The sequence below is a fragment of the Dreissena polymorpha genome, chromosome 7 (assembly GCF_020536995.1).
Source record: "Dreissena polymorpha isolate Duluth1 chromosome 7, UMN_Dpol_1.0, whole genome shotgun sequence".
In the NCBI taxonomy this organism is placed as follows: Eukaryota; Metazoa; Mollusca; class Bivalvia; order Myida; family Dreissenidae; genus Dreissena; species Dreissena polymorpha.
This window is the reverse complement of record NC_068361.1, coordinates 5,234,130-5,258,490: the sequence shown is the minus strand read 5'-3', so window position 1 is coordinate 5,258,490 and position 24,361 is coordinate 5,234,130. Positions and strand designations below refer to the sequence as shown.

The 24,361-nt window shown below is 36.2% G+C and overlaps 1 protein-coding gene across 8 annotated transcripts in view; it reads right to left on the bottom strand.

Moving 5' to 3' along the window:
* LOC127837374 (stomatin-like) overlaps nt 1-23,745 on the bottom strand; it is a 35,216-nt gene extending 11,471 nt beyond the window's left edge. Inside the window, exons 1-11 of one of the 8 annotated variants that reach the window (XM_052364367.1) lie at nt 23,602-23,745; nt 21,338-21,442; nt 21,104-21,190; nt 13,090-13,152; nt 11,554-11,672; nt 10,266-10,338; nt 9,078-9,160; nt 5,018-5,221; nt 3,529-3,584; nt 2,816-3,176; nt 1,581-2,575 (exon numbers count right to left, since the gene is read on the bottom strand). In XM_052364367.1, coding sequence (XP_052220327.1) covers nt 2,363-2,575; nt 2,816-3,176; nt 3,529-3,584; nt 5,018-5,221; nt 9,078-9,160; nt 10,266-10,338; nt 11,554-11,672; nt 13,090-13,108 — 1,128 coding nt within the window. In that variant the 5' untranslated portion in view covers nt 13,109-13,152; nt 21,104-21,190; nt 21,338-21,442; nt 23,602-23,745 and the 3' untranslated portion in view covers nt 1,581-2,362. Of the gene's footprint in view, nt 1-681; nt 886-1,580; nt 3,177-3,528; nt 3,585-5,017; nt 5,222-9,077; nt 9,161-10,265; nt 10,339-11,553; nt 11,673-13,089; nt 13,153-18,509; nt 19,089-21,103; nt 21,191-21,213; nt 21,443-23,601 lie in introns of those variants that run through there. The other 7 variants (XM_052364363.1, XM_052364365.1, XM_052364369.1 and 4 more) reach the window with 7 other exon arrangements.
* Between the last annotated feature and the right edge of the window lie 616 nt (nt 23,746-24,361).

The window sequence follows — 24,361 nt, the reverse complement described above, 5'->3', positions numbered from 1 at the left end:
GGCAACCGTGTTTAAAACCATACATTCGACGCGACATTGTTTAAACCGATACTCAACGCGACAACATGTTTCAAAATGATACCCACTCAAAATAAGTATCATCGCGACAATTCTCAAAACGATACCAAAATGACAATGTGGGAGACGGAAAACTACAACGGGCGAGGCATGGTATGGTATTGCGCGAGGGGGGGTTAGAGGGTTAGGGTTAGGGTTTGGGTTAGTGTTAGGGGTCGGGTTAGGGTTTGGGTAGGCCTAAACCCAACCCTAACCCTAACCCGACCCCTAACCCTAACCCTTACCCTAACCCTTTTTGGGGGTTATCACCCCTGACCATGCCTCGCCCGTTGTAGTTTTCCGTCTCCCGTTCGAAACACATTTCAACTCGACAAGATTTACCTTGAAAGTCAGATCAACAATTTCAACGATAATATCAAAGCGAATTTTCACAACGAGATTAATCGCTGAAATACAACGAAAATTACTGCGAAAATATTCAAAAGAAAATAACGTGACAATATTTAAAATAATATTAAACCCCAAATTGATTAATGGTGACAAATGTTAATCGCGGCTGAGTTGAAAAGTTCATTAAGACACAGTCCCAAAAGTACGTGCATAACCGAACTCAGACATAATCGGACGTTAATCACAGGGCCACAAGCAACCACCCCAAAATACCTGCATCTGGTGGGCGATACTCTCGCGGTCGCTGAGAATGTCCGAGAGTACTTTGGTTCCCAGCACGTTCCTCAACGTGGTCGCCGCGAGGAGCTTGGTTGACGCATGCGCGTTCTCGACGTTAATGATCGACATTGTGGCGTCGAAGATTCGAGCATAGATGACCGCGTCAACCGCCACGGTGACGGAGTCACGTGACAGAATCTATAATTAGAAAAGAAAACGTCACACATAAGACAAAATGTAACAAAACAGTATAGTAAAATAAATTATGCATATTTTATATATTTAATTGCATGAGAGACACGTGGTTTATTCGCGCTAATTTGAAACATACAAACATGACTAATACAATACAAGGGATTCAAATGGATGCGTTTTGATAACAACCAGTTGATTGAAAATATAAGCAAGATTCGCTCAAGTATGCAGCAGACTAAAAAGGCCAGAAAGAGAAATGGTTACACAGAAACAGAAATTCAAATGTCAGTTCTGTAACGTTTTTATTTGAATGATATTTAAGCAATAATAGACAACTTGACATATAAATACACTATACATCTTTAACTTGAAGAAAACAATAAATATATCTGAACACACGCCGTACCAGTTTGAAGAGACGTCTGAAGCCAAAATTGTATGTACTCGTTCCCTCGTAAAATCGGAACGATCTCAATGCAAGCATTATTCGAAATGTTGTGCTTTTTTATCGCTAAAAACTTTTTTATCGAAAAGTTTATTTCGTTTGTCAAATTAGAAACATTGACGCTAATTTAAATAAAATGACGCCGATCAATTCGATGCAAAGAGCTCAGTTTGTTGTACATGGTTTGTCATGTGCAATATTTACCAGATTTAGTTGTGTTATTTTTGCAACCAAACATATTAACAGCTAGTCGTGAAGGTAACTATTTATTAAAACAAAAAAGAAAATCTATGATATCATACGTCATTTACATTAATGGACATGAACAAAACTGAGTACAATAAATAAACAAGCAGCCTGTACTGTTACAATTATGCTAAAACTACTAGTATCACAGTCTACAAAAGAGCAATAGCCTACACAGCTAATATGGACATTATTTTGTGTGGAAAAAATCGACAAACTAATGGGAGTGTATTAATTTTGTTGAAATTAAGGAGAAAAAAAATAGTACGTTTGGCAGTCTATAAAGTTATACCTATCAGATTTATTCAATATATTTTCAGGACTGCTTTGTTAAAAACTTTTACGGGGGGCTGATGTGAATAAAAAATCGATGCACGTTCAGAAATCCTTTATTCAAGTGTTAATACTGCTGATAAACAATGAAAAGACATGAGATCGCAAATAAAACCGTTTTTCGAGAGCGAAGCCAGTGTGATTTAGCCCGAAATGCAATTATTCTGCAAACACAATAATGTATGAAAATGTCATTAGCATAGCCACGCGCTTCTTCTACAGTTCTCAGCATGTTAGCATTAATTGGTTAAGGCACAAACAACTTCATGGATGACATATTTCCTTTTTAGATGATGCTATTCTGACAAAACAATTTTAATAATGTCTCTTAGATGCTCATACGTTTATTACACAGGATCTTTTTAAACTTGACAGGGAGCGCCGTCTAAATCAGGGGTTACGCGTGAATGCGACGTCACTTCAAATGGATCCAATCTAACATAACGAGGGCCGTATCTAGAGCGCCGTCGTTTCGTCGGGAGTACCCGGTAGACTCGGAACCGGTGACTCCGCCATCAGATCGCTTCGGGTCAACTCAGACACGAGTAATGTTTCCTTCTCTGGCTCATCGTAAACGGCAGGATCGGGCGTTTCCGACCACTTCCTTTCGACTGTCGCATGTGACTGCTTCTCGAAAACCACGTCCGTTTTCATCGGTGCCTTGGAGACCTCCTGTTTCACTTCCGCTATCGCTGGCTGCACGGGCTCTTCTTTTCTGATAGGAGGCGCCTGAATAGCCGGTCTGCTATTGCTCCCCCCGCCGCCTGTTTTCGTCGCCACCGACAACATGTCGATAGGCATAGGCTCATCGTAAACGGCAGGATCGGGCGTTTCCGACCACTTTCTTTCGACTGTCGTATGTGACTGCTTCTCGAAAACCACGTCCGTTTTCATCGGTGCCTTGGAGACCTCCTGTTTCACTTCCGCTATCGCTGGCTGCAAGGGCTCTACTTTTCTGATAGGAGGCGCCTGAATAGCCGGTCTGCTATTGCTCCCCCCGCCGCCTTTTTTCGTCGCCACCGACAACATGTCGATAGGCAGAGGGAAAATGATTGTGGAGTTATTTTCAGCGGAAATGGCGTGCAGCGTCTGCAGGTACCGAATCTGCATGGCCGCTGGCGATTGGCTCATTATGTCGGCGGCTTCCTTCAGGGAACGGGAGGCCTTCATCTCTCCTTCCGCCAAGATCACCTTGGCTCTGGCGTCCCTCGTGGCCTCCGCTTCCGCCGCCATGGCCCTCTGCATCTGAACCGGAAGACGGACATCCTTCCTGAAGAAAAAAGCAGCGATCCGGTCATTCTGCATTCTGCATGGACCCCATACTTCATTAAAATTACCTTTTTAACAGTACGACACAATTATTCTACTTTTTTCGTTATTAAGGGCCTTCAGAAACCATTTTTTAGGTAAAACCCATTAATTAAAGCTCATTTGCATCTGCTTATTGGGACACTTTCGCGTCTGTCAATTTCCTCTCAATAAACAGTACTTTGTATGTAGGAGTGTTTTTGTGAACTTTCCACGATTGGAGTGGGCACGTGGTCCGACCACCAGACCGGATGAGCCCCAATCCAATACATCACCGCACTCCAGTGATTTTTTATTGAAAAAAATATACGTACATTTCAACTCTCTCGATTTTCACACCCCACGGATGTGTGCCCTCATCAAGTGTATGCTGAAAAACATGAAAGGGAACCACAAGAAGATTAACAAATGTGCTCGTGTGTGAACAAATGACATGAAATAGTTAGCATTCTAGTAAATAAACAAGAACAAATGCAATTCTATGAATACATGCTTTTAAAGTTTATGTAAGCAACCAGCAAACACAATTTTAGCGAAATACCTCTATCCAAACATAATTTATTAATCGGAAACAGGTTTAACAATTTAAGAAACGATGACCTCGACCTTGATCCTACTGGGCCTTAATGTATTCACAAGCAAGGTCTGCGTGTTAGCTACCAGCATACGAAAGTTCAGAAAAATACCTAATTTTAATTATAAGGAAGCATGTTGAATTTTTTTAGAAACAGTGACCGAACTAGTCCCAATTTGAGTCCCAAACAGAGTATATATATAAGCTACATGCATACACAATAAAGATATATCAATTAACGGGAAACCACCTGTTTACTTTTTTCTATTTTAGTAACAGAGACCTTCAGTAACAGCGACCTTGACATCGACCAGACTGTCCCCATATACATTCACAAGCTAGATGTTCGTGGATGCTACACACATACACAATTTAAGTGCAATATTTCCATATAAACTCGAGTCATTTCGCGGCAACTTGTTTTCTGAGTGACCTTAAAATGTAAAATTCTAAAACATGTTATTAAATAAACTATAAATAACATCAGTCATAGTGAAACGTGCCCGAATTAAACGTAATACCCCATCTTGTATCGAGTAACTCCCAACTTTTGGTCGGTTAAACAAACCGCGCTATTTAATATTTGAAAAGAATCGTACTTCAAATGTGGTTACACTAAAACTAAGAAATGTTTACATCAATATCCAAACCTGAACAAGGAACATAATAATTATGCAAGTGCAACAAGAGTATATTCTAGTTGTTTCCCTTGGTTAATTGCGGTTAATTGTGGAATACACAAACAATTTGAATCCAAATTCCACTGTTTGAAATACTAGGATACCACCGGTTCACATTAAGCGCATATTGGGTTTCATGACTATAGTCTATGTAAATACCAACTACTGTGCATTGATTATTTGTACACTTTTAATTATTTTCCTTACATCACGGATAATTATCCTTTATTTAATGTAAAACGTCTACTTAAGAAAGTGAAACTCTTAATAATAGATTTTTGGTCATTACCACTGAATTAGTAAAAACATAAATGTGGACAACTCTAACTACAGGAAAGTCAGCAATCAAGTGCTGACAACCCTTAATATATTACGGTGTCTTAATAACGACGGCGATATCCGTGGATCGATCCCCATTCTGTGAGCGTTCTCGATGTCTCCATGCCAAAAAGACATGAATTACTGGTTCTTCCCAAGAAAAGGACTCGAGAGTACCTACAGAAGCCTCAGCATTCATATAGAAATAACCATCCATAAATATAAACGAACCTGCATCTGACTCGCGATACTCTCGCGGTCCGTGAGGATTTCCGAGAGTGGTTTGGTTCCCAGCACATTCCTAAGCGTAGTGGCCGCAAGGAGGCGCGTCGAACTCTGAGCATTCTCTATACAGATTATTGACAGCGTGGCGTCAAAAATGCGTGCGTATATCACCGCATCAACTGCGACGGTCACCGAGTCACGTGACAGAATCTAAAAATATAAATGTATTCATTCACGTAAATTTCGATCAAAAGCTGGACTAAGTGAATTTTAAATTAATTTCAAAAGATATTAAACATGTTTTAACAAAACAAAATAATTTTTATATCAGCACCGTCCCATCGTTAAGTCCTCGGTTTTAAAGACATTCGATACTTTCCGTATACGCTCGTATTGCGTTTGGTTTGTTTATAGCTCGTAACCCGTCTGAGCTCTAGGAACTAAAACGGAAACTACCGAATATCGCCGACAAACGAGGACCGAAACGCGGGCAGGCAAACGACATTTGTAATACTGTTAATAATCTGATCTGTCAAGATCCACAACCTGTTGCAATAGAAACGGTGAGAAAGTTTGAAGTCTAACTAGCACTAAACGTGATGATAAGATTACAAACTTCACAGAGAGTGTGGTGCTATAGGCAAAACCAGTTATGATATGGAGACTTATTTTATTCACGCAAATATGTAGTGCATCCGATTGCATACTATATTTTTTTCTCTTCTTTTGTTGGATACGGTTGTGTGATTCAATTCAATGGTATAGCATAAAATGGTGTGGAATCTTGACAGAGATCGGGCAAATAAAACTCAGAAATAAAGCGTAAATAAGTAAAGTCTACATACCGAAAAATGGTGAAGTTTAGTGAGCATAAGTGCCAACATGGTGTCAAAACGGCGCGAAATATAGCCGTTCATCAATAAATACCGATAACAAATCCGAAATCCGAAAAACATTCAGTAGTGCAACGATATACGAAATTTTGTAAATACCAATTTATATTAAAATAACATAATATTTGTGTATTAAGCGTTCCAGCATGGTAAAAACTTGTAAACGTTAATGTGTGACCTAAAAGAACAAATGTTGAATGAATATATCACAGTCGATGCTTAATCATATAATGCATCGACAGATTTCGGATTCTTAGGGCGTCAACTTCTTAACACGGTGTACATCAAATCATCGCAAAATCAAACTGACGACAGCGTTGAAATATTATCGGTTAAAAAGCACTCGGACAAACGGACGAATGAACCCACGTGTTTGTCAGAAGGAATTTCAACTTAAAAGAAACAACATGGGCACGACGCAGCTAGATTGCTTATGCATTTAAATGTAAACTAAATTTCTTCATGAGCAAAACGCATTTATACATCGATAAACTGACTCACGAAGAAATTCGGACGATGCTTACAAATCATGTCGGCATTCCGATAACAACCTAAAAGCATGAATCAAGCAACTTCAGTTCCCTAACCTAAACAATGACGTCATGAAAAATCTATTCGACTCTCGCTTTGGGAAAACGGGTCTTAATGCATATGCGAAAAGTGACGTCACAGATTAGCCTGTGCAGTCGGCGTTTATGGCATATTAAGTTTCAAGGAAGTGCCTTCTTAGCGACAATCAAGTTTTGGCGGAACGTGTCGTCCCTGATTAACATGTGAAGCTAAAAATTGTGATTTGCTTGTGAACATCGAATTTGATGAAATAGAAAAAAATGATTTTATAAACATTTTGAACAAAACAATTATTCAAACCAAACTTAGATAAGTGAGTCAGACAATTTATATTAATACATTATAACAAAGAAGTAGTAGATATAATTGAAGTACAGTATGTGTTAAACCCAATATAGTTGAAATATTACTGTATGAATCTTTTACGCAGACGAACATTTGGCAAGGTTTGTTAAATGGTTTATGTATATTAATACACTGGTTCGTATTTCAAAAGTTGTATTATACGCATATCTTGTAGTCAATGACGTGTTTACATTCATGAAATGAGGTCGGTCGTACAAAATACACCGTTTAATCTATATATATAGATATATTATGCGCGCTATCTGCGTCATTTCAAAACTGAACATTTTGCAACCGATAATTTGGACATTTGCCAACTCTCATGTGAGCAAACGACACAGTGACGTCACGCAGACTATTTGATCAAGTATAACGAGTTAAAATTTTAGTAATGCTAATGCGATTTAAATAATAAAATCCGCGTTTTATGTGTTGATATTACGTTATGCCGTTTAATGCAAATGAGCCGTGTTTTGTGAAAAGGGGCTTTAATGCTTACATGTGCGTTTAGTGTCGTCCCAGAATAGCCGACTAAACAAGATTTTTACTAAGAAGAGACTTTCTTTAAACGAAAAATATCGTTAAAGCGGAGAGTGCCTGTGCGGACTGCACATGCTAATTTGAAACTACACTTTACGCACATGCATTAAACCCACTTTTCACAAGGCGAGGCATGTGCACATGCAGCAGGCTGAACTATGATTTATCGGGTCGTTTATGGTTCACTGGTTGATATACTATTTAAATACAAGTAAAATTAAATATATTGTGCTAACAATGATCAACGAACTATAAGTGAACTAAAAAACCTCACTGAAACAAAACTATAAAATATGCAGCAGTTAATATGCAGTTTTATTGCGCTGAATATCGCAGTCGAAACTTGCTAATGCGCGTGCGAATTCTAAGAATTTTAAGAAGAATTGTTCACAAATACTTAATTTAGTACATGCATATACATTTATTTGAAATAATGCTAAAAATTTGAGTAACTATAATAAATTGTTTATAACCAAATAGATGTTTACATGTATAACGAACTCAAAAACACAGTTATATTGAAAATCAAACAAGCTTGAAGAACATATTCTGAAGGTAACAAAGAATGGGTAATACGTGGCTTCAGAACATGTTTTTAAGCTGACAAATGCAAGAAGACAGTAAATGGGTGTGGAAACTAGCATCCAAATACCCCACCCACACCTATAGTAGTATAGAAAAATTGAGACCTTTATTCAAAAAGTTTGCAAGTTCAGCCAAGGGGACACAGTTCGGAGAACAATAATCAGTGCAACTATCAGGTACACTAGATCAAACATGGTGATGATGACAATTTGTTCTGCTGTTTGATATTGATCGATGTTATCCAGGTCACGCGAGTTGTGTATCGTGTTATTTCTTGAAAGATGACCCAGTATTTGTATAAATATTGCAAGCCATATACATTTCCAGAAAGGAAATTCATTTCTGCGTTGCATAAGACCAAGATCGTAAAAATCGCTGCAAAAATGATGATGTAATGGCTGTTCAAAACGATGCATCCCGTTTTCGGGTGATTTCGAGTTGGATACCTTGTTACATATATATTTGATAGTGAAATTTTTTTTCAGAAAAGTTGATATCTTGTTATAATATGATAATTTATCATTCAAAATGATGTTTTCACTAATTAATATCATAGCCACACGCTAACCACCTGTGGTTTCAATAAATCGCAAATGATGCATGTTTTAGTTAAGTAAGCAAACAGTTACGATGACAACAAACAAACTACAACTCAAGGCATTAAACTAAATCTGTCTCACAACGCAACAATCTCAAATGGGTTTATGCACTTAACCTTAGTCAACATATCCAGACTTTTTTTCAAGTAAAAACTATTAAAAAGCCTAACCGATTTCAGTTTGGCAAATGAACAAACAACCATATGTATATACCAAACAGTTCTACACAACGTATCTAATCTGGCTAACATTAACACAATCTTGAATGGAATCATTAAATGTAGCTTTTTACCAATTAACTATTATCATCGAATATATATATAGATGCACATAATCAATATTTCTAGCTAAAATAATAATAAAAAATATTTCTAGCTCTTAGGATAAACATAACCAATATGTTCAGTAGAATATTCGAATTTATGCGAATAATGATAAACGAGTACCTGGTATTTGAATAGTATTTCATTTTTCTGTACCATCCCTATTTCTAGCTATACTGATAGATGACATGTCTGCTCGCTAAAGACATACCTCTTGTGGTGGAATATCATAGGAGAAGGTCCTCATGTCGACACACCTGAACGTGTCTACGCAGGGCATCAGGAAAAACAGACCTGGACGAACAAGAAACGGTTTTTGTAAGGCTCGAACGAATGGAAGGAACTTCAAATATGGTGAAAAATAGCGCGTCAAGCCGAATTTTAACGGGATGAAACTGCTACAGGAATGGGGAATAACTTCTTTGTTTTATTTTTGAGGGAAACTGCGTGCATTTGAATAAATAATCTGGGGAAGCGCAGCCTTTATCGGCTACAGCTTTACATTAAAAACGCCTTGTAAGATTTTACCGCATTTGCACAACCAACTCGACCGAATTTTCACTCGATGAAACTGCTACAGGCATGGAGAATGACGTTCCCAGAACTTAGTTGTATTTTTTAGGGAAACTGCGTGAATTTAAATAAATTCTTTCGGGAGACGTAGCCTTTTTTCGGCTACAGCTATACATTAAAAACGACTTTTAAGTTTTTATCGCATTTGTACAAAAGAATCGATCTTATAACATCTGATTTCAAACTTAAGTTTAACGCTAACGCAAATTTATTCGGTAGCCATTTAAGAACGCTGCGCATTTAAAATTAGACGTAATACTAAACGGCGACTTTTAAAATTTAACAAGAGCGCCGCATAACGGGTGCCAACGCTCGGCTGACGGTGCAGTTTTAAATAAATGAAAGCTTGTCAGAAAGATATTTATTTTATTTGTTTTGAGGTCACAGTGACCTTGACCTATGACCTAGTGACCCACACATGAGTGTGGCGTGCAGAACTCATCAATGTGCATCTACATGTAAAGTTTCAAAGTTGTAGGTGGAAGCACTTTGATTTTAGAGTAAAATGTCAAGGTTATAGCACGACGCCTACGGCGGACGGCGGACGATACGACGAGCTGGCTATGACAATACCTCGGGTTTTCCCCGAAAACAACCGAACTAAACACAACATCTAAAGATAAAAGCATAAGTTTTTTATCGTGACATACGTTGTTTTTTAAGATAACAAAGAACTTTGATTAATATTGAAGTCAGAATAGACAGAACTACATACTAGTATACTATACTAATAGAAGTGTATTGACTGCGATGAAAAACGCCCCAGAAACTGTTGCTACACATGTTCAATAAAAATTTATTTCACAGTTGACACAACGTCACGTACCTGGTCCCTTGGCTCCCCCGGAAAGGACCCGACCCAACCGGAATATGACAGCTCGCTCGTACTCCTGCACGATCTGGGTACAAGAATTAGGGGTCAGTGTACAGAAACATCGTAAGAATGGGGCCACATTACAGAAATACAACGAAAACCTAACGATTGTCTTCATTAGCAGAGATTTGTTTTCTTGATTTTGGAAAACAATAGCATAGACTTCTTTTTAAGAGAACGATTGTTCACCACAATATCCTGAAACATTTGAGGACATTTTTCAAGGTTAACTTAAAATTGTGGGAAAATAGACTTCTACTAAATTCTCCGGCGACTTGAATTACCCAAATCTACCCAAATCTTCCAAAATCTACCCAAATCTACATAAATTCTCTTGGGATAACGGGCCTATATATTCGGCCCCTAGTAAAGAAAGGCATAACTGATCATTATCATATTCATCATCATCGTCAGCAGCAGCGTCATTATCACCACCATCGACCCCATAACCAAAATCTTGTATCAATATATTTGCCATCATCACGTTTACTGCGGGAGAGACAAAATATACTGGCGATACAAAATGTCCATAACAAAAAGCGATCGATCTCATTGCAACTTGATTGAAAAAGTCGATAAAGCGTGAACTTTACACAGGCGAGTCCATAGAAATTTAAACCTTAAATCAATACAACTTGTTGGTTAGAAAATGTTACTTATGTAACGCTCCTTTCAAACGCATTTCGAAATTCGATAAATGATTCAGCGTTCAATAACATTTCTAATTCAGCGTTCAATAACATTTCTAATTTGAATATGACACTAGATTCAACTGGTTTTGGGCGGGTTTGTTATAGGGATAAAAACGCTTTAATAAACTAACAAAGACCACTTGCAAGACTTAAGCAAACACATGCAGGGTAAATATACAAAACACATTGTGTTTGTATGTAGGTTATTACATACATAAATGTAGTAAAACAACAGTATGGTATGGACTATGCACTTACTGAATTATGAAAGCAAATCCCTAAGCTGTTGTTGCTGGTCTGCATGCATGTCATTTTGAAACAGTTACATCAGAACATGAACATAAAGACGTTTTCTTAAATATTTTGGTACATTAAAGTAGCTAATTTTCGGCCTAAGAAGTAATCGTCATTTGGCTACCGATAGTGCTCACTTGTTTCCCCTAAAATCAGACGAGTTCTCTAACAGCGTGTCAGTGGGCTAGCGAGTATGGTAGGGTAAATGTAGGCGGATAGTATAAATGAGTTCAGCCCACCGCTCTACGGCTCACCTTTAGTGAACAGATGAGGGAGAAAGGAAAGAAGATAATGAGGATGAAGATGGAGACGCCCATCAGCACGCAGCCGCAGCAGCCCAGTTCCCCTTCCGGCTCCTGCCGACCTTCTTTACCTTCAACATGAAAATGGCGCGTATTGAATTGTTGCCGGGATATTATTTGGTATGGGGTTAAGTTCATGTTCACAGTGGAAATGCAACAATTCGTGTACAAGTATTTGAACCGTGCCCTATGAAAACGGGGCTTAATTGAGTCGCGTTCTGAGAAAACTGGGCATAATGCATGTGCGTAAAGTGTCGAACCAGATTAGCCTGTGTAGTCCACACAGGCTAATCAGGGACGACACTTTCCGCCTAAGTTGGATTTTTGCTAAGAAGAGACTTCATTTAAACGAAAAATGTCATAAAAGCGGAAAGTGTCGTCCCTGATTAGCCTGTGCGGATTGCACAGGCTAATCTTGGACGACACTTTACGCACATGCATTATGCGAAGTTTTTCAGAAAACGGGGTTTAACTAATAAGCTTAGGCTGATCTGGGGAGACACTTTTTGCTCGTATTGTACATTTCATTTGCAGGAAGACTCTGCTTAGCGAAAATCCAGTTAACCCTTTGCATGCTGGGTAATTTGTCTTCTGCTAAAATGTCGTCTGATGAATTTCTAAAATTAGCATTTTCTTCGATTTTTTTCAAAGAATACTATCAGAATAGCAAACAGTTTGGATCCTGATGAGACGCCACGTTCTGTGGCGTCTCATCTGGATCCAAACTGTTTGCAAAGGCCTTTAAAATTCGGCTCCAGCGCTTTAAGGGTTAAGAAGGCAAGTGTCGTCCATGATTATCTGTTGCGAACTGCATAATTTAATCTAGAACGACACTTTACGAAAATGCATTTAACCCCGTTTTCCTGGAGCGATGATTAGTGATAATATAAACTTATAAAAATCATTCGCATACATTTACCGTTATTCAATGTACTTCAGAAAAGAGGGAATGGTATATGACCAATTTGTATTTGAATGGTTAATCATGCAATATTGTGAACTAAAAACTGATATGAAGTAAAACACGGATAAGTTGGTGGTAAACGTTCGTTGCTATAAGCATTGCAAAATTAACGTTACCTAGGTAACAACGTTTACATAGGATTCCCAATATGGTCTCAGTGATTTTGTTGCGTTATATTTTACAGCCTGAGTCTTGTGGATAAGGACAAATAGCGCGAATACCGTGTAATTGGGACAAATGATAAATTATTAAAACAAGTATAATAACAGTATTCAAATTGTTAATGCATATTTACCTGAATTTTGAATTGATATCATTAAGAGCTGTGGAATTATATCGCTGTTTAATAAACACAATAAACCAATTAATTTGTCGGAAAATGTTGGCATCTTTTGGGTGAAATTTTGGTCAGATATTTTTGAAAAAAAAGTCACTATTTGTTTTTGGGAAACAACCTGTAAGAGGCTGTAATTTTGGCAAAAGAAATCACATGTACTGTATATATGTACATTCATTTGACATACCTCTGTCATTACTGTCCATGTCAACTAAAGGAAGCGGCGAGACCGAAATTTTGAAGGTTTAGTCTGAAACATAAAATAATAAAAATGACAAAAGAGATTAATCAATTATTTACCTCCGTTTGGATATTTCCAACAAATCATATATTTCATATCTGTGAATACATAAGATGACATGAGTTTTACCTGTTTGAAGACTGATATCATAGGAGCCTTGTTCTGAGAAAACTGGGCTTAATGCATGTGCGTAAAGTGTCATTCCAGATTAGCCTGTGCAGTCCACACAGGCTAATCAGGGACGACACTTTCCGCCTAAACTTGATTTTCGTAGAGGGAGGGACTTCCTTGAAACTAAAAATAGCATAAAAACGGAAAGTGTCGTCCCTGATTAGCCTGTGCGGACTGCACAGGCTAATCTGGAAAACACTTTACGCACATGCATTATGCCCAGTTTTCTCAGAACGCGACTCATATTATTCAAACATCGTCGTTTTTTATTTCACATTTTTGTAACGATAGAAAGTACCTATAATATATGGTTTAATATGTAACCGTAATGGACAAGGAATACTATTCAATTGTGACCCACTAGTGTACGTGGGTATTTCGAAGTTTATTAGGACCCAGGTCCTTTCAAGGCTGCTCTGTGTGCGGAAAAAGAACGCATCTACCTAATTAACTTAATAAACTTCTAAACGCATAAAGACGGAATGAATTGAATTATGGCTTCAATAAATAGCTATTGTGGAAATATGTTTAATGCTGTAGGTGTATTGTGTGTGGTATTGTGCTTTGATGTGGGTGATGCATACGGGGAACGCGGAGGAAAACCCACCTCTCGGGTATTGTGACCATCAACTTACATGCGTCGCGAGCGGGCATTGAACCCGAGTTACCTAAATGAGCGTATTACAACCACTGCGCTAACTTGATCAATCGGGTGTTTCATTGATCAATATGGGACAAACGACATCCTACTTGTAACATGCGCGCGACTATAATTTGTGCAATACCACATGCAGCGCCTATGATGACTTAGAATATGAAAAAGCAAATTGAGTTTTTATGTTTCACCAATTTTGCAATTTTACCGCTGGTGAAGTGAAAATCATGCAAATGCAGATCAAATCATATGAGAATAATCATCCTTATATACGTATACGTATGGAGTATACCAACGCCGGCAAAGTCAGTGTTAGAGTAATTAAAACGCTCGGTCAAAAGCTTCGACTCTAAGCTGAATCGATTTTTTTTGTCTTGAGGTATCAAGAAGAAGTCCAACCAGTCCGATTTGTTGAAAATCAACAAAAGCCAAATGTTAGCCACCTTTCCCCGACAGGCTCGGATATTGTCCTAGTATATTTGATCCCGCAGCACACAATACCCCCCCCCCCCCCAACCTACTGTGACATGGTTAAATATATTGCTGCATTTTTAAATATATAAATAATATATCATTGCGCTATCAGCAATGCTCGCATAATTTGTATAGATCATAACTATTTCCAGCACACTTAGTTAGAAATCAGTAATCAATAAAGCTTTCCACCTCCCGCCCAGCAGTGTGCAAACATTTCTATCTCGTTTAATTTGTCGTCAATTTTCCCGGGTAATGGCTATTTTCTATCGCAATATTAATACCGCGGTTTCATTTTTCAAATACGATGCGACCACATTGACGACAAAGGCTGTTCCTATGCCAACTACTATCGATTATCAGTAGAATATATAACAAGAGTACGTTTAATATTTGCGTCAAAGGGGCCTTTTCACAGATTTTGGCATATTTTGAAGTTTGTCATTAAATGCTTTATATTGATAAATGTAAACATTGGGTCTTAAAAGCTCCAGTAAAAAATCAAGAATAAAATTTAAAAAAAGGAAAAAAAAGTAGCCGGTACCAGGGCTCGAACCAGTGACGCCCTGAGTCCTGGAGTTAGTCTGAAGTAAAAACGCATTAGCCCTCTCGGCTATTCCGCCGGGTTTACACAGCATGAGTATTTTATACATTATATAAGCAATCTTCGTAGTTTTGTAAATTTAAACGACAACAACAGAACTCTCCAAATTATTCAATCGCAACGCTTTATAATTTTTAGGTTTTCAAATCGTCAAAAGATACATATAATGGCTATATTGGACTATGGTAAATGTTCAGTAATACTGTTTCCTCACAAATATCATAACTAAAACGAAAATTTGCGAATCTGAAACAACTTTTTTCACTTTTGTCAATTTACCAAACCGTGAAAAGATCCCTTTAATTTGAGAAAAGTACCATATACGTAAACACGGTAATCGATAATTCCTTTGGTAAGATCATGATAAATAACATCACATAAATTAAACGAGCCTCGTACTGGGAAAACTGGGATTAATGCATGAACGTTAACATTACTCCCTGATTAGCCTGTGCAGTTCGGAAAGGCGAATCAGGGACGACACTTTCCGCATTGATTTTATTTTTCTTTAGAAGTGATATCCTTTAAAAGGAAGTGGTATATACCGGAAGGTGTCGCCCCTGCTCATTAAGGCTGACAGTTTTCCTGAAAGTGGTTCTAATGTTAACTTTTACGCTTACTTCAAAGCGCCACAATTCATTAGCACTGTCGTATACTGCTAGAAATTAGTTTCGTTCCTAACTGTAAAATAACCTTTCACTAACATGCTTTTTGTGTCACTAAACTCCACTAAGGTCGAAAAAAATCCAAATACTAAGGTGCCTATCCAATTGTATGAAAAATTCCGACAAGTACACTTTTTGTACACAAGTTTCCAGCCGTTAGTCTAAATGATGAAAAGAATACCTCGATCTCAAATCGGAACTGATCTTAATACACACACTTGTGCGCGCTTTTCAGACTGATATACTAGGCGGTTGCATAATAAAGCATAGGGATTGCCATGCGCAAATATCTGACAGTAAATACGTATAACAAGAACAATGCTATCAACATACTGGCAAATAAGTACGTACTGTTATAATTCCTCAATCAGTTTACTAAATAATATCCGATGGACGTGTGGTACCAGTCAATGCGACGGACTGACTCCGTATACTAAATTATTGAGCTACTGCATGGCGTGTTTGATATATGCATGTACTTATTAAGCTGCGTCGTGCGAAAATGGTTCTTATGCCATATGCGGCCAGGGCAGCTCCTGATCAGCCTTCGCGTTCGCACAGTCTGGTCATTAGCTACAGTGTCCGCTTATGGGACCACGAAACCTTGCGTGACATTATAGCGTACAGCGTAGCGCCTTATAAGACACCGCGACTGAGCAGGCTGTGATAAAGCTTCGCTTGGCGCATATGGCATAAGAACCATTTTCGCGGTTCAAATTATTAAATAAAATTATTTTACTACGTTAAAAATGTAATGGGGATTATTATATTGCCTTTGATTTATAATGTCCTTTTACGACTATATACCAAATGTCTGTAAACATTGAGTATTTGGTTTTCTGTTGTAAATTTGCGGGTATTGTCCCTTTAGACATTTAGAAAAGAATTCCTGTTTTATACTGGTGATTATGAGAGTTAATAGCTTGCGACGGTTTTCATACCAGCCATCGCTACAATTAAATGAATACACAAACACACACAGTTGAGAACACAATTTCTACTTTGTGAGTCATGAACAGCTTGCAAGCGGCAGTGGGAAATACGTATCAAGCATATTAAAGTCAACGTTAAAGGGACCGATTCGTACCAGGAAACTGGGTCCGGTTTAGTTAAATATCGGAGGACATTTTAATGTGCGATACAATTTCAGAAGAAGAGTATATGGTATTGTAATTATGGTTATTTTTTGTTTTCAGTTTTGTTTTTTCATTCTTTTCAATCTTAAATATTCCGTAAGGTCTCTGAAATTACAAGCCCCAGATCTTTGATCACAAAACAAATGAGATTGGACATGGCGATAATTTAGACTAGTATTACCAGGAATGGACATTAATAAGGTTGTTTAACAAAAAGTATTCATTTGTCATTGAACATTTGCAAACAAAAGGGTGAACCTTATTATTTTGACCATAACTGCCCTTGTTTGTAACTTAAATATTTCTTGTTTTGTAAATATCGAACTATTTGTACCATCATCGTATCTGGCTCGCGCTAATAAGGCTAGAGTCATTCAGTAATCGATCAAAATTAACGATTTTGCAAAGTGCAACGGAATTTTATAAATAAATCGCACAGCTTGGATATCAACTATTAATAATTGAACGTTCTGCAAATTTGGTACAGGGTTTTCTTTTTGCTTTAAGTATTTTCGACTGACAGGCATATTTACCATGGTTACGTTGCAGACGACAAACTCAATTCAGAACGTTAAACGATTACTTATTGTGGACTTTGTTCGATCCTGTCGCAAGGTGCTCATGCGGCGGAACGAAAATAGAAATTTATAATTTGTGCAGAATATAACATAATCTAACAACGTGGAGATGCAGAAGGCAGGCTATTTTTAGACTATTAAATCTATTCATGTCTGAAAAGTGAATGAACAAGTTATATTAAGGCATGTTTACGGCGTTAATTTATGATCTTCACAATTTTGTTTACTTTCTCCAAAGCATTTAATCAACAAAATTGTAATTGATTATCGATAACGCTACATCTCAGCTGCGTGTACTTTGTTGCAATATTAAGTTGCAATATTTTACGGAATTAATTCTGCCATTTATTGATGGCTGTAATAAAATACATTTCTAGTAGGAATTATTGTTACTTTTATTAGATAGGACTTTGTTTGGCATTTTAGGTCAAAACACACCATATTTACCATCCCTACACCACACTAACTTCAACCCCCCCCCCCCCGCACTGGTGTGTCTGCAGTGCGATATTTCAATAGGTCCAGCCAGAGGGGCATGTAATGTGGTTTTGTTTGACCGCGAACTCAAACTACATGTTATTATAGACAAGGTTTATTAATTTTGAATTCATTAAAATGCTAATTTGTCTCTGAGAGTCTTGAATAAACCAAAAATTGTAATGTGTAGCATTATGGCACAAATATGACACCATATTGAATATTAACATATGACTGCTAATAACAATCATGATTATTTCGCTGCTTACACGAAGTGTTCGATCTAATCAATCAAATGGAATATTTGGTACGAAATCTATAACGATTCATAATTATTAAATTCTGCAAAAACATTTAAAAAACTTTTAATGAAAGTCTTTATATTCGGCACGATCCTAAAAATACAGATTCTGTACAAACATGTACAAACTTTTAATGAAAGTCTTTATATTCGGCACGATCCTAAAAATATAAATTCTGTAAAAACATTTAAAAACTTTTAATGAAAGTCTTTATATTCGGCACGATCCTAAAAATACAAATTCTATACAAACATTTAAAAACTTTTAATGAAAGTCTTTAAAATCGTTAAGTAGTTAATAATACCAATGTTGTTGTTGTTGCTGCTGATGTTTCTAGTATTGTTCAGCTATCAATAGCTGCTTTCTCTGTAGTCGGGATAGATTTATAGTCCAACACTTATAATCACAATGAAAACACAAGATGTGATTCTCATGTCTATACCCATTCCTTTAGATATGAATCATCTGTGTAATTGAGGAAGAGAAATCACTTACGAATCTAAGTATTATAATCCAAGTGGAACACGAGTGTTCATAGAACTAGTATTATGGAAATGTCTTAAGTGGTTGAGGATTATAAAATAACCACGCAGTTTAAAGTTATGAAGTTATATGAAAAATACAAAATATGATACTCATGCCTTGGTAAATAGTTTGAGGTATTTACACATTCAATGTCTATGCCACAGACGTAACATCTTCGTGTCCTTTAAATGTATAAGAAGACGGAGTAATCATAATTAGGGTTATAGTCTTCTTCTATTTGCTTACAATAATTTTCTCGTGGGGCTTATTAGCCTTATATGTTTTAATGATATGTTTGAGCCGCGTTATACGAAAATGGGTCTAATGCTGCATCCCGTAGCTCCAGACCAGCCTCCGTCATTGCGCAGTCTGGTCAGAAGGTACGTTTTCAGCTGTAAAATAACGCAATGTCAGTGTGTGTTTTTTTCATTCAAAATCGGGGCCGGTAATCCGCTTTATTCCAAATTGAAAAAAGTATATATTTTCCCAAATGGGAGCTAAAAATTCCCAATAGAAGGCTTAATAAAAATGTTTTTAGATCTCAATATTTAGTTCAATTCCCATCCATATAACTTCAACCTTAGTAAATATAATACTAAACACACTTTTATTCTCAATTTTCACGCATTTTTTAGCAAAACAACAACAACACTAATTTCCCAATTTTAGTCAAAACGCTGCAAATTTTCCCAATCCGAAGGGACCCGGCCCCGTTTCCAAAATAGTAGTGAAAAACACACACTGAATGTTTCGCGGCCTTATAAGGGCAGTGATAGTATGACCATGTAAGCTAAAGAATACTTTCAAAAATCATCAAACTTTATTATCAAAATGCTGTTTGCCTCCTATTGTTTGTTCGAGTTTTCTAATCTTAACGTCAAGTGACTAGGTGATTTGCGGGGGTGATTTGTCGAGTGGTCATTGTCACGTTCTCGATCAAGTCGTAGTTGGCAATTTCGTAGCAAATTTGCCATTAAAACGAATTTATCAGGGGTGGTATTCCAGAAGCATCTTAAGTTAAATTGTTTGTTTATCCCTAAATTGGTTAATTTTTTTTATAAGTGTTTCATTTCATACTCCGATAGTTAGGCATCGAAAATTGCATCAAAATAACATCATTATGTCAATGTTATTTGAAAAATACCAAAAAATGCATGTCTTTATTAAGTAAAGAAATACAAAACATTGTAATTTTGAACTTAAGTGAAAATATTTAAGAAATGACTTAAGATGTTTCTGGAATACGACCCCAGACACGTTGTATAAGCAAGGTTTGTTCTCTTTTAAGAGATTGGCCGTTTTTCACAATTTTGAGAGGTTAGCGACTCATTTTTCAGAAATTGAGGGGCTAAAGGCCGCGTCACAAAGATCCAAGGGGGGAGGGCTTGATCGAAATAATCATGGTTCTTCTTTGGTCCTTCGATGTTTAACATTCAGAATGGTGTGATATTAAGAACGACGTAGATTTTCAGTACGCCTGTATTTCTTTAAGGGACGGTCGCACAATGTATTGACCATGGGCTCGTATTTTGTTGCTTATTTCTATTCAGGAAAAATATACTTATTTGTGTTGATCAGCCCATATGGTCGACAGGGTTGGGGCAAAACAAAACAGAGAACATGTACTATTCGAGCTAGATCTTCCGTGTTTAAAATTTAAAATTACTATTAACTGCATACTTTCATAGCAAACACAACTTGCTTGAACTAGAAATTGAACTAGCGTACAGGTATACACAACTATACATGAGAACATATCACACGTTTTATCCGTTATTATCTTGTTAGTTTAGTAAGCTGAACAATGTGTATCTTCTCCTTTACACAGCATTCCTAGTTATCTACAATCAGTAATAAACTTTCTAGTATTAAATTTAACCAGCCGACTGCTTGTTACTTACACTCTATCGTCATTTGGGACGGTAAAATAATAATACAGATACTAATAATAATAACTAAATTATTATTATAATGGTAGTATAAAGAATAACAATAACAAAGCTAAATTTAAGCAGAGAAATTATAAATATTGTTAAATTTCAGTAATTACGTACCGTCAACAATATAGTTTAATTACCAATGTACACATGCCCGAAAACATACGTTTAATTAGTAATGTTATATCCGGAGACGGGTAACTTAAATTCTGGCATCGCTCCACAAAACCACCAAAACGTTGGTTTTTGTCATGATTGTTCAAGCATACAACAAGTACCACACCCATTAAGAGAACGAATACATCACAGAGATTACTCGAGCTGTAAGTGCTGTATAACGTAATATGTGTTCGTATAATATTAGACTGTTATAAAGAGATTATTTTCTTTCATTGTGCAAACAGACTAAACATTGTTGAAGCAAGTCAAAACTTACCTTAAAGTCACCAGAGCAAATCCTCACAGTTAAATACTGCTAATAGCGTAACTCGCTCACACTAGCCGTTCGGAATCCTATTAACGACTGAAATTAAACAATTACTTTACCTGGTTATATGTACATGTGCAGCCAGACACGTATTTAATCCAATATTTCCAATATTTCAAAAGAATTACAACTTGCGAAATACCGATTCGATCATAAATGGCTGGTCTGAATCAATATACCCACCTGTGCATAAATTGGGTCAAAGTAGTATTCTCGTGACTGGTTTGTTTACATTCGCGAGTCCTTGGCAATCGTGCTTACTCGACTGTCACCGGAATGCTCCGTGAACTTAAATGGATATAATCACAGTATAAGATCAAAGCGCTGAAGGCACTCCAGTTGTTCGCACTTTAAAGCAGTCATAGAAAATCTCATATTTCTTTAGGATTCACAAAAACGTATTGCGATGAAAAAGATAACGTTTAGTGTTTTTTTTAAATACTTCAAAAGCATATGTCAATGCCATGCATCTGAAAGGGAGATTATCAATACGGTGAGTAAATTACATCCCTATCTTTAATGAGTAGGGGAAATAGAAAAGAAACAAACTACTATTTTTTTAACATTTAGAATTACTGGGCCCCGTTATCAACTTATACGATGACGCGTGTGTGTATTTCGCAGTTTATGATGTACTTTCGCGCCTGAGGCTGTAGTATGTATAAATCCGGATTGTATTCCAACGCTCCTACCAAATTAATTTACTAGACTTGCGAAAATAGGACGGAATTGCGAATTATAGCTGTACAGAACTCGTGCATATTCATATTTAAAATATATGTATGGGGGATTCATGATTGTGCGGTTACCCAATGCTTTTATTGCATTTTACACATAGTATTTGTGCGTTTTGGCTATAGATAAATTATCATCAATATATAATATGGATCAATAAATATAAAAATCTGGCTAAACCTCGTACATATATGGACGGGGTTCTGTTTACATTTATGAAAAAAACATCCGCGACATAAGTCACCACATTTCTAATTGATTTCATTGATTTTAGAATGTTAATGTCGTACAAAAATAAAAACGAATAACACCCTATTTTTCGTATTAACCGTTTAAACAAAAACAAACTCACAGTGAACACGCTTGATATATTTAAACTTAAAAACAACTGTACGAACGGATACTATTCAAATTCCTAAACAGTTATACCCTACGCCTATATCCTGTATAAAAAACAAGCAGCCAAACAACTCATACCCTGTTATATAATTATATATAACAGAGAAGCAACTTCTTTGTTTTTTAAAATATCTATTCACTTAACGTTTCGGTCAATTTAGACCTTCAACACCAATTATTGATTATGGATGTGTCACATGGCAAAATGCAAATACTAGAGAAATAAACAGAATATCAAAACTGCAAAGAAGGTTTTTAAGAGTAATATTACGTAATGACTTAAAAATAAATGATTTTGACTTATCACAAAAAATACAATGGCTTTCTTTTGAAAACAGATGTAAATATTTCACATGCATAATTATTTACAAATCTCTTTATAATTTAACGCCCACATATATTGACGACTTGATAAAACTGGTGAAAAACAATAATAACAATTTAAGATCGATATCAAACAATGATTTGACGCATAAAACACCTCACTCAAACCTTTAAAAAAAAGTCGTTCAGTCACTTTGGTATGGAAATATGGAACCACATACCGGTTAGTATTCGCCAATCTCTCACTCTCACCACTTTCAAACATAGGCTTAAGAAATATTTCCTTTTTGAGGCGCAAAATGAGTCTCACGCATAGTAACATTTTTTTCTGTTTTCCTCTTATTCAAAAGTCAAATACTCCTCCATAAGTGTCGTAATGATTACTGTATATTTTATTTCTTCAAACAAATATACATATTGCTTTTTCAAACTATTTATATAGCAAGGAGGTGCAGGTTATTCTTCATAACAGTCGCGTAATTTCATATCCTATTGTGAACAACACTGGTCATGAATATTGTTTTCTGTAATTATAATATTTGTGTATATCAGCCACTTCTATCAATCGTAAACTATTTCAAGAATAATGTATTCCACGTTTTTAAACTCTGACTTTGTACAATAATGTACGCGGCTGTTTTTGTTAACTTTTTATTATTGTTTTTGGTCGTGTTAATCAAGATATGGTAAGTGTATAAGTGTGTGTGTGTATATGTGTGTGCGTGCGCGCGTGTGTGTGTGCGTGCGTGCGTTAGAGTGTGTGCATATGGGAAAATGTAATCAACAATACATTTATATTCTTAAATACTTTCTGTTAATAAATATTTGTTCCTTGAGACCATTTCAATATTGGAAGAGAAATTATTAATATAAGAGAATTCATATAATATACTTGCTTTTTATGACACTTCTATTACACTGTTACAGTACTCTTATGTCCGTCAAAGTCTACATGTTTGCATTATAATGTAGAAATGCATTATACATACCATAGTTGTTTGAAGGCCTCATTGAAAATAAGATTGCCATTGTTAAACTGTTTGCATGACTTTGTATCAATGTGTTGTCTTAATGAGTTACCTTCGGAAATAAAGAAATTATTATTATTATTATTATTATTATTATTATTAATAATAATAATTATTATTATTATTATTATTATTATCAGGAGTAAATATTTTGTTATAAAATAAAGGAAATGACGTCACAATCACATGACGTTAATTGCAACAACGTCAAAGTGTTACATACTATTTAGCGTTAAAATTAACATATAACCTAAATAATGTATAACATCATTATAAAAAGCATACAGTTCATATATGTATATGTTATCTAATGAACTAGATTATTAAAGTAGGATCAGTTTTGATACAAAATTACTGGAAAAATGCAGTTTGAATGCGAAAATGTTAAATAAACCAATAAAAACTACCTTAAAAACTAGAAAATTAGAAGAGAACTTTAGAATTCATACCTAGGGGAGCTATAGTACCTAGGTAATGCATCCAAGAACATTCTTTAAATAGGCGTTTCCAGTTATTTTGTTTTTGTTCAATAGGAGCAAAAGAAAAATCATCAATGCTATGTCCAGCAGAATTAAAATGTTCTGAGACATTTGTTAAACAGTCGGGAAAATGTTCAATGTCAAATTTATGGCTATTCATTCTTTGACTACATTTTTGATTAGTTTGACCAACATATTGTTTTAGACATTTTTTTTACATGTTATCAAGTAAATAACACTTG